This window comes from Magallana gigas, chromosome 1 (genome assembly GCF_963853765.1).
Source record: "Magallana gigas chromosome 1, xbMagGiga1.1, whole genome shotgun sequence".
Classification (NCBI taxonomy): Eukaryota; Metazoa; Mollusca; class Bivalvia; order Ostreida; family Ostreidae; genus Magallana; species Magallana gigas.
The window spans coordinates 28,727,278-28,739,114 of NC_088853.1; the positions used below are offsets into that span (position 1 = coordinate 28,727,278).

The 11,837-nt window shown below is 33.7% G+C and overlaps 1 protein-coding gene across 1 annotated transcript; it reads right to left on the reverse strand.

Annotated features, from left to right (window-relative positions):
* Nucleotides 1-1,555: 1,555 nt before the first annotated feature.
* Nucleotides 1,556-9,143, reverse strand: LOC105344695 (uncharacterized). The gene is made up of 8 exons (XM_066065715.1): nt 8,571-9,143; nt 6,064-6,315; nt 5,677-5,814; nt 5,052-5,454; nt 4,340-4,510; nt 3,948-4,032; nt 3,538-3,669; nt 1,556-3,200 (listed from the first exon to the last, which is right to left on the reverse strand). The coding sequence occupies exons 1-8, from the start codon at nt 9,052-9,054 to the stop codon at nt 2,283-2,285; spliced, it is 2,583 nt and encodes an 860-aa protein (XP_065921787.1). The 5' UTR covers nt 9,055-9,143; the 3' UTR covers nt 1,556-2,282.
* Nucleotides 9,144-11,837: the final 2,694 nt, after the last annotated feature.

Consider the following 11,837-nt stretch of genomic DNA (forward strand, 5'->3'; position numbering starts at 1 on the left):
GAGAGAGAGAGAGAGAGAGCGAGAGAGAGAGAGTTTCATCATGGTTCACATTATGATAATGGAATGCAAATGTTGATGTAACATTTTGATATACTAGTTGAGTTGTACAATCTTTCTATATCTTAAGTGAAAATAAACGAAACTGATCTCTTGTCAGAAAAACCTTGTGATGACGTCATTATGGACTGTAAGGAGTATGGCACCGGGGCATGCAAAGGCCCGTATGTGTCTTGGACGACCAAGAACTGCGCAAAAACATGTGGATTCTGGGATTTGAACAAACAAAGTACGGTGTTTTTCCTTTACCAACAATTCTTTGAGAAGAAAAAAATTACCTAGGATTTAGATATCAGCAGGTTGTAAACAGAGAGTTTAACCGCCCCTTAAATAACATACGACTTCTAGATCTGTTTGCTTGTTGATACACACACATTATTAAGCTTTATATAATAGGGTAAACTTGTATGAACCTGTTTATTGATATTCATAAGTCCCGTGATAAAAAAAAATCTCACCAAACTGTCAAGGCTTATTGGTGACAATCTACCACCTCTCTTTGTTCTACATAGAATATTGAATCATGCATTGAGAAGTGAATTCGATTTAAGTAGCCAAGGACACCTGACCCCAAAAAAAACTATCCAATAGATTTTTTTAAAATTTACATATTTCATATATTAGTGTGTACTGAGCAATATGTGAAAATATGAGCATGGCATTGAGGGTTCGTTACTGAGCTGTGATGTGATGAGTTACCCCCCTTTCTTTGCACTCTATAAATAATAAAGAAATGTATAAAATGACAAATAAAAAATTTATTTTGCAACATGCATTCAAAATCAAATGAGATTTGTCATCTAGGTTCTTAGCTTAAACTTATATGAACAGTTAATTACTTAAGCATTATTAGAATTTAAAAACCAAGCTCAAATAAGTCTTAAAATTCCAAAAAATTGACAAACTTGACACACACAAATCGACTTTTATTTGGTTGTAAAAAATTATCTGTTCAATAGAATTTTTATTTTTTATTATAATAAGAATTATTTGACCAATACCATTTCTCACTAAAAAAATCATGGCCACATTGAGGGCAAATAAAGGCAGCAGATGGTCATTAACAACACCCCCCCCCCTTTAAAAATTTGAAAAACTTGATGCACACAAATTGACACTAATTTAGTTGTAAAAACTATCTGTTAATTATAATATTTTTTTTTTTATTATAATGATAATTATTTGACCAATACTATTTCTCACTGAAAAAAAAATCCATGGCCACATTGAGAGTTAAAAAAAAACATAGGGGCAGCAGATGGTCATTAACACCCCCCCCCCCTTCTTTAAAAATAAATAAGTGACAAACTTAACAAACACACAAATCGACGCTAATTATTTGGTTGTAAAAAAAATTATCTGCTCAAAAAAACATTTATTTTTTATTATAATGAGAATTATTCCAACAATACTATTTCTCACTAAAAAATTCATGGCCACATTGAGAGCAAATAAAGGCAGCAGATGCCCCCCCCCCCCCCCCCCACCCACACACACACCTTTTTAAAATTCAAAATAAATTAACAAACTTGACACACACAAATTGACACTTATTTGTTTGTTAAAAATTATCTGCTCAATATAGTTTTTATTTCATATTATAATAAGTATATTTTGACCAATACATTTCCTCACACAGTATTTCATGGCCACATTAATAGAATGAAACAATATTCACACGTTTGCCAAGAAGAATGAACATGTACATGTATGTCGATCAAACAAATTTGACATGAATACACTTTGATAAGGTAAACAGATGATTTAAAAATCAAATACAGTTTCAAATACACATAATGATTATTACATATAATCATGTTCCTTACCTTAGACATATGACAATATTTGTCCTATACGACATAACTACAAAAGGTACAATTATGTCACAACCTGAGACATTGAGTATTTCTGACATGAAAACACCCAACACGATGAGAAAATAAAGCAAAGTAAAGTTACAATGTAAAAAGTATGATTGCATGTATGTCCCTGACTTTAAGCATGTTAAACAATGTGCACATAAAAAAAAAAACCAATTCATTTAATATTAATTTAGAAATTCAATGTACCGGTAAATAAAGAACTGCAGTATTACTTGTAATAGTATAGCTATGTTGCATACTTCATCAATACAATATTGATGTTTACAAAATATTACAATTATATACATACTTTAAAGATAGACAAGAAATGCACTTTTATGACACTGTCCTTTTTAACAATGCTTATTCTTCCTGTTTCTCAAAGTACAAATTGATGCCTTTCGATGTTTTTGCATTGAAACCATGTTCTGACAAAATAAACTTAACCCCCTCTTGGTTGTCTCGTTGGTACGCTAGACTAAGGTGTCCAAGTCCTAGACCAGAATTTGCCAGTTTTCTTGAATTTGCACTCGAAATAAGCTTCCTTTCAACAAGTGGTACGAATGACTTCTGAAGGACATTGAAATTGAAAGGAAAAGCATCTGTTTCTTTGAATGTGAACTTGGATACAAAAAGTTCGTAAAGATTTTTAACATCTGCAAGAGCATCATGTGCTTGATAGGATTTTCCTAGGAGAACTTGTACCAGTGTCTGCTGTTTGTAGTTGCCCACAGTTTCCTTACTGAATAACTTACGTGCTAGCCTGAGTGTGTCCAAACAACCACTGACATGCCGCAAAAATTCTTGAAGAAGACCATGCTCTTGAAGTTTCTTGCTTAGAATTGGAATGTCAAAGGACAATACATTGTGGCCTACAAGAATTGGCTTTTCTCGCTTGCTAACATAATCTATAAGTTTAAGGAGAGCAAGTCTAATATCAATGCATTCTACTTTCTGTCCCCCAGAAAACATGCATCCAGATTCAAAATCATATTTCAGTCCTGTAATTTCACTTGCTTTCTTCGTTATTTCCTGGGATGGGGAAATGTAAATATTTAACTCTTCTTTCCCATCAAAAGCTGCTAATTGGATTATGTCACTGTTGCGGGACAGTCCTGTTGTTTCCAAGTCAAAGACGACCATATTTTCGTCACCAGTGAAGTTGCGCTTTCCTGGTAAAGCTTCTATATCACATGGGTTTACATCTGCTGATGAAATGCCTTGTTCGTAAGTTTTCCCTTCTTTGACATAATTTGCTGACTCCCTCCAGTGTTGTCTTTTCTTTCAAGAAAAATAGAAATATAAAAAATTTAGTAAAACAAGTTTGACAATGTGTGCTGCATTGTACCTACCCTTTTGAGACTCATTTGTAGCCTAAATATAGAAAATTATACTAACAATAAAAAAAATCATACAGATTCTGTTCAAGCTAACAAAGCATGAAGACTAAGGTTCAGTTTATCTACTGCACAGAGCACACATACTGATCTTGACCAACTGGTTCTTCCATTGAAATTGGTTAATTTTGTGATTAGTTATGCAAAATATGTAGCTCTGCCATTGAAACGAATGGTGAACATATCATTTTGTTATAAAAGTATAATGTATAAAACAATACCTTCAATAACAGGCGTCTCCTTTTGAAGGAAACTGATGCATGCTTTTTTTTATGCCACAACTTCTTCTTATCCATGCTAATTCCATGCTTCTTAGAAACCTCTCCTGGAGACAAGAGGATGTCTTTGTTTACCTGGAACAAAAAATAGTTACAGTACCAAACAGACACATATCTGCAACTCTAAATTGTTGATATGGTACTCAACTTTTGGTAAAGAAAGAAAAGGGTCAAAGACCTATAAAGGTTGAGCTTTGACCATAATTTATGATTTTAGAAAAAAAGCTCAGGTCACAAACTGCACATATATATTACCCAAGAACATTCTTTTGCAGTTGTGAGGTTTGAGCCAGTTTTGACCAAGGAGAGCAAGAGAAACTACATAGTTACAATATCTTTAAATAAACAAGTACCTCTTCAATGTATGTGTATCCAACATTCTTCTGTAAGACTGCTGCTGAGACTCTAGTGACTAGGGATGCTGTGCTGCCATATGACCTTAATTGTAAAGAAAATTAAATCATTTACACATTTATACTTAAACACCTTACACACCCTGCTTTTGTCAGTTCTACTTGGTCAAAAAATGATAACATTTCTTTTTCCTCTCATTTATCTCAATTTTACATTGAACGTGACAGAAACTGGAACCTTGGGCTGAGTATAACAGGTTTACATAATAACGTGGTCGTCAAAATTTATTATTTTATGAAAATAAATACATGTACTCATATCTTCAGTATAAAATTTAGCTACATTACCTAATGGAAATTCCATTTCACAAAACAACATGATTACATCATACCTATTCTTTGGGGCCTTGCTTGCCACAATGTTGTTAAAGTTTTCATTGCTTTGTGTGGATCCAAGCTTTTGCAGCTGAGAGGCCATGCCTTTGAAATTCTCCGTTATGTTATCCAGTGCTGCTCTTAGCTGATCACCTGACAATGGTTGGCCTTTTGGAAGGTGCTTGAATCTGAAATAAGTAAAGAAAGAATCATAAACCAAGGTATACCATAGATCAGAAATTTCCACTATAATCCTCTTATGATTAAGATGCTGCACTAAATCTACACACTGTGTTTACAGTGATTTCAGCAAAGACATAAGTTTGTCAAAACTACATGAATCTAAACAAGTCTCTGAAATGTGGTTCACACCAGTACATGTACTTGGGTCATTCCTGTTTACAAAAATATCTAACCTGTGAAACCATACCATACCCTGGTCTAGCTTCATTGATGGTTTAAAGACTTCTTATCATACAAGTACAAACATATATTTTTATCCACTGAGTACCAGTATGTTTTTCTGTACAAAGTCAATGTGACTGATGATTCATGCAGGCTATGAAGGTAGCTATCATTGCAGAATTTTTTTTTATCACCATCAGCTGATGCAAGTTGTGCATTTATCTATTTTTTTTTCTGTAATGTTGTCTACATTTATATCATCATGAATCACCAAAGAATGCATATAATTGTTTAAATACATGTAAGTCCTATTCTTATAAGTACCTGAATGTCTTTGGATTTTTCTGATATGTACACCATGCAGCCTCTGCACAAAGACTGTGGTCTCCAAACATGTGAGGGACAACCCTCTCCAATTTTGATGTCAGCTCTTCTTCAGAATTATGTTTTGAGGAGATTGCGTACATAAAGCATCTGGTCACATATGAAATTGTACCAGTTGGTTTCAGTTGCTTGTGATCTTTGGCTAGTTTATACAGCTGTTTTGTCAAGTTCTTTTTCAGATGATTCTTGTCCTGCTTTTTTTGAAGGGATGGAAAGTCATTTCTTAGTCGAGCGGCAGTGGTGGAATCATTATCAGCATGTATGGTCTGAACCTCACATCCATCTTCCTTCATCCGATATAGCATTGCTGAAGCCATATCTGGCTCCATGGCCTTACTAGAACCTAAAACACAAAAATTAATTCATATTAATTATGTTAATACTGATAAATTAAAAGTGCTATGACTTTACCTCAAGAAAATCATTCATTTTCTTTTCTTTAATGTTGGTCTTGACTTAGTGACACTTACCAGTATTTACATTAAAAATATCATTTATAGTAGCTCTTTGCTAGCATATATACTTACACTACATTAACATATAAACAATTTCAAGACATACAAACCTGACCAATTACTGGTGCAGTTGTGATTTGGTACTGTTTCATTTCTATCAAAATGATACTGACAAACTCTACATGTCTTTGACCTCACATCAAACTCAAGGACCTTTCCACTTTGAGCACCTATAATACTGGCATGGCCTGTTGATTTATAAGACAAAAATTTTAACTAACAAATGCTTACTGGAGTCCACACCTATTAATTTATTAAAGATATTCAATAAAATGTCTACCCTACATGTATATAATATTGTCATTTTTTTATAATTTTGAATTTATCACTTATGTATTTAGGGCATGATGTATTTTAATCTCCATAATAATTGTATGCTTTCTACACTAAATAAATCTAGCTTTATAACAATCAATGACAGGCAGTAATGTTCATACCAGTGCTACTATTGTACTGACAGCCAGATCCTCTGGTCTGCCATCCAGCATCAAAACTGCACTCCAATTGGTCTGATATAGCATCCATTTCTTCCTCTCTAGCTCTACGACAAGACTCTTTGGCCTGTTTTACAATTGATGCTGAGATCTCTTTTTCTTTTTTCTTTAATGTGGTGGTATCAATTGGTGGAATGTTACAGGTACTGAGAAAATTGATGACATGAGTTGGTCCCATACCAGAATGTATCATAGCTGAAGATATAAAATAATACAATTATAAGATATATATCAGTAAAAAAAAAATAATAAAACAATACATGAACTTTTTACATGAGCACTGTATGTTCATGTGATTTAGTATGCATGTGAAAAGTCAATTCTCCATTGGAAACTTGAAGTGCCTCTGGTGTACTGACTGTACCAGTGCTCAAAACACAGAGCTACAGCTGAGTTTGATATTTAGACAGTCAGATACTTGTTAACCCAATGACATATCACATAAATATGTTAAGAAAATGTTACCTTAACAATCTCAAATCCTCAACAATGTTTGATAACTCTAAACTATCCAGATTTTTTTTTATTCCTGTCATAAATCTGCCTTTCATATTTTCACATTTACTTAGTATTGAAGTTTAAAGGGACTTAGACACAATTTGAACTAAAAAAAATTATATTTTGGTTTTCTAATTTTAATGTTTAGAATGGTTAATTTGGGTATTTTTAATGCTTTGTCAAAATTTGAAAGTCAAATATTGAGTTATAAGCAAAATGTAGAGTTTGAAATTCTTTGTTTTGTAAACAAAACTTGAGTCTTGTTATTGTTTACTTATTTGTTTTATTGGTATAAGTTTCAATCAAATGTTGCTTTCTTCTGTTGAAATTATCAGTTTAAATATAGTTTACCTTTTTTCCCTTGAGTCATTTTGTCAAATAAATGGTAATTCCATACCTTTCATTATTTGTAAACAAATATAAGACTCGAGCTTTGTTTACATAACAGCGAATTCTTATCTCTGTATCTCTCTTATAACTTGACTATGAACATTCAAATTTTGGCCAATCATTCAAAATGAGCATGTAAACCATTTTATACATAAAAAATCAAAAACAAAATTTTGATCTATAATTGTGTCTAGGTCCCTTTAAATGTTATGCAAAGCCATACAACGAACTGCTTGGCTTAGTGGCTCCACAGAGACCTACTACCCAGGGGTTCAAACCACTGCTGCACCGATACAAATTTTTTTTTCCTAATTTGATCTCAACTTGTATATATGTTATTTATTCCATTTTACCATTGTGGCCAAAATTGCAATAACTTCATAAATTGCAAGGTTACCATAAAACATTTTTAATTTTATTTCATTTATGAAGTTTGAAGGATTCATACGATATTTGTAATGAAAAATATATATTTTGAGCCTGAGGATCGAAGAACCTTTAACTTTAAAGAACTTAATATTTCAATACAACTAACTTCAAGGCTCAAAATTAAAAAAAGAATTACAACGGGACAGCATAAAACATCAAAAATAACAAATGACTCGCATAGCTGTTTAAGATAGCATTTATAATTGCAAAAAATTGACTGATTTAAAAAGTTTTTGTATGTGCACACACACACACACACACACACACACATATATCTGCAATTTTTTGCTCATTATGGGTAAATGAGATGCATTTAACTAGGCCTGTCCCGAGACACAGTTAAATTATTCTAACTAAGCAGTGTAGTGAAATAATTAGCATTATTGTAGGCTTGGTTATGTTAATGTCAACAATATGGTGTGTTGATGTATCTATTTCGTAAATGTCCGATATCATATGCAATGTCCACCTGTGCAGGCACGGGTCAAAGTCTAGAATATATATATATATACAACTGGTAATACCTGGTATATACACACACTACTATAGTTTGTCCCAAGCTATTGTTTCCATCACAGTTTTAATGATTTTTAATAAAAATACACATACATGTGAAAGAAATACAGTTGAAATTGATAAAAAGGAATAAATCCAAGATATCTTCATTGAACAATTATCATTTTCACTCATAAAACTTCACAGGAACAAAAATAAATTTCTTACTGAAATTTATAATGGGAAAAGTTTACATCTTTTCTCCATTCGGAAGTACTAGGGATACCTTGGGCGATTTTTCAACATTATCATTAGGGCTTGTTAATGGCTAATGCAATGCAAAATCCCCGTACTGCTGTAGACTTTCCAATTTGGGATGTGTATTGAAACCTGAGGCGGTAGAGGTGGCATTTCAAAACAGATAATCTGGACATTTTTCATATAAATGGATGAACATAGTTTGAGCATAAAGATATTCATGATTATCGAAATATCAAGCAAAAAGTTGTGGTGGCAAAAACTCGGGACAGAGTATAATAATAAAGAGAGAGAGAGAGAGAGAGAGAGAGAGAGAGAGAGAGAGAGAGAGAGAGAGAGAGAGAGAGAGAGAGAGAGCAATCATGTCAAATTAAACTTACCAAGTGTAACTTTTGAATTGATATCAAAGGCACCTTTACTGTTTCTTTTTCCCGTGGAAACTGTGTTAGTAAATCCACAAGTAGTGCTATCACATTTGATGTATAGCAAGCTACCGAGCCCGTAACGCTTTTCACTTTCAATATTCGACAAATGCAGCCGATTGTTACAGTGTACACATACAAGCTGATCGGCAAGGTGCTTAAGTTCCACAACCCTTCGGCCTTCATTCCACTGAATACCGTCCACACTTTGAACACATACGTTTTCCAGTACATCGAAATCGTCAAGATTGACAGATGTGTCGTCTGCCTGGGAATATGGTGCCGAGTCGTTTGCATATGAATGTTCAATGTTAGTGGGGATATTATCGTTGTCGTTCTTATGAACGCTATTAAATTGTTTCATACGCGATGCTTTTTTATATTTACCTCTACTACAAAATTTCCCTTTGACTTTTAGCGGCAAATGTTGACAGTCCGCCATATTGATTACTGCATTTCCGGATTAAATGGACCGAGAAGTTCTTTTTTTAGAATTCACATGCTTTGTCACGTGATCGCTATCTATAGCTACGTTAAAAGCTAAAACTGTTATTGTTATACAAGTAAATGCTTTAACTGTCCAACTACGTTTAATAATACTCATAAACAACATTTACTTTTGAATACATGACTGTATTGTTAACTATAGAATAATTACACGGTGCATAAGAATAAAGTTTTCTGTAATATCTTTATTTCTAGAAGCCCAATGTGTATACAGTGACTGGATGACAGTGTCGGAATGTTCCGTGAAGTGTGGGCGTGTTTATAACACGGAAGTAATGTCGTTTACAAATGTCAAGAACAAAACACCGGGGTCAAAAGACTGCAAAGAAAACTTAGAACGTTACACATATGTGATCTTCAGCCGTGTTAGTACACAGAAGTGACATGCAGATGCTATTTATAGAGTTTTGAAGATGTCTCTGTTTGCATGATAAATGTCCTATAAAAATAAGTGTGTCTTTATTGTTGGTCCAAAATTAAGAAAACAAACTACACAGCAAAAACATTAAACCGATATATCAATTTTCTGTGCATATGTGTACAGATATACATGTATATATTTAAATGTTACAAATCGTAGATTTCTTGTTGTACATTCATTGTTTAATGATGAAAAATATATTGTATAATAGGAATAATGGGATATAGTTATGGTACAATAAAAACCATTGTAAATTACTGTTGATTTGAATGATTCTCAAAATATTAAAGCAAAATAAAATGAAAGAGGGGATCATTTGAGTGAGAGAAACAGAACAATGTAGGAGAGAGAGAGAGAGAGAGAGAGAGAGAGAGAGAGAGAGAGAGAGAGAGAGATCTAAAAACAATTTTTTAATACTAATCGGTAACCCCTACTATACTAGTACTTTATTGTAAGAGATAAACAATAGCTCATAAGAAATTGGTCTTATATTTCAAATATAAAAGTATGGTGCACTATACCGCCTTTGTTAACGTTATAGATCATGACCATTAAAAAACATGGTGTTTATGGTGCAGTTTGGGATTTTGGAAACCAAACAAAATGGCCATATTTTTCTGTGCATGAAATCGAATTAAATATAAAAAGAACCAAAACTGTATGCCGTAGTATTTTCAGAAAAAATATATAAAGTTAAACTACTTCCGACATGCTAGTCAATGAATATTATAATAAGCTCTATATACTTTGTTTTACTTCCTTGTCACGTGATTTTGGAGTCTGCGCTGTCTCTAAGCCTTAAACTTATAACCCCTCCCGATTTCAGCCATTCCAGCAACTAAAAATATATAGCCTGTTTATATTGTAATAGCGGATGGCTTGATGTTTTCTATCGGTTATTTCTGTTGGACAATCTAGCAATCTAATTTGACTAAATCGACAAGATACTACCATGGTGTCCCTTTTCGGACACTCTGTGTATCACTTCGGTGTACTCATTGTGTGGTTCTGTTTGCTGGCAGTTTCCCAGGCGGCGTATGGTGAGTAGACTTAACGTACAAGTCCATATTAACAATAATCACGTAAACATGCATGTTAGAGTACGTGATTTGACTTAGAATGTTTCACGTGTGAAATAATCGGATAGACTTCCACTGTAAACCGGTGTTGTAGAGCATTTTTCCTTTATAGAAGCCCCCCCCCTCCCGGAAAACCTGCTATATAGTAGCCCCCCCCCTTCCAGGGAAAACCTACTATATAGTAGTTTGTCCCCCATATTAAGGTTTCTCACTCATGTTTTTGGTTCAGATTTTCCATAAATTTTCCAGCGACGATCCCGGTGACTTAATTAATGGTTTCTCATTAGGTGACCCGCGTCCAATCCTCGTAATAACTGAAGCCGTTTTTTTTTTCTAATTTGTCTTAATATTGACGAATTGCATTTTTTTTTATGTTTCAATGGTTGAATAGAATTTAAAGATATTTTCTTTAATACATTATGTAAACTGTATCTCTGAAAAAAGAAGTGATTTCAACCACATTTTTATTAGCATTTTTCTTTGCTGTGCAACAAAACTTTTGTATTTACTATGGTTTTTAAAACTTACAATTCCATGCATATGTATAAACAATTTTTTGTAATAGTTGTTGTGTCCTAAGTCACTTCCGAAGTAAGACAACATTTGACTTTTTTAAGCTTTAGTTTCAAATGTTTAAAACTTGTTTTCAGTATTAGATATTGTGTCATTTATATCATATCATAAGTTTGATATCAGATATTGCAAGTTAATGCAACGAATGGTCCGCCATTAACATGACCGGAATGTAAAACAAGAGGGGGGGGGGGTTATTTACTATATAGTAGGTTTTCCGTTGGGGTAATCTGGCTATAAAAAGGGGAAATCCCACTATATGGTCAGCTTTTCGTGGGGGGAAACTGCCATATAGCAATTTTTCCGGGGGGGGGGGGGGGGGTACTACATGTATATAGCCATTTTCCGGGGGAAGGTGGCTAGAAGGAAAAGGCACTATAAAACATCGGTGCAAATACCGGCGTCAGATAATTGAGTTGGTAGATCACCTAACTAGAGTTTCAGGGGGCCCGGGTTCGAATCCCGGCCAGGTCCGTTATTATTTCTCCCATCCCGTTACACTATCATAATTAAAGATGTGGAGGTCACATGTATTAGTGAATTGTGTCAGCAATATCTGTATAGATATATCGAGGAATAATTTGGGCTAATGGGGAATTCCGAAAGGGGTGGGGGAGTGTTTTAAAGGCCTGTTTGAATAATTTT

Excerpts from the sequence above, each read along its gene's own strand:
- LOC105344695 (XM_066065715.1), bottom strand. The coding sequence starts at position 9,054 with ATGGCGGACTGTCAACATTTGCCGCTAAAAGTCAAAGGGAAATTTTGT. Across the intron at positions 6,316-8,570 it reads CAATTCAAAAGTTACACTTG|CTATGATACATTCTGGTATG; the intron begins GTAAGTTTAATT and ends TTATATCTTCAG. Across the intron at positions 3,201-3,537 it reads GGAGACGCCTGTTATTGAAG|AAAAGACAACACTGGAGGGA; the intron begins GTATTGTTTTAT and ends TTTTCTTGAAAG.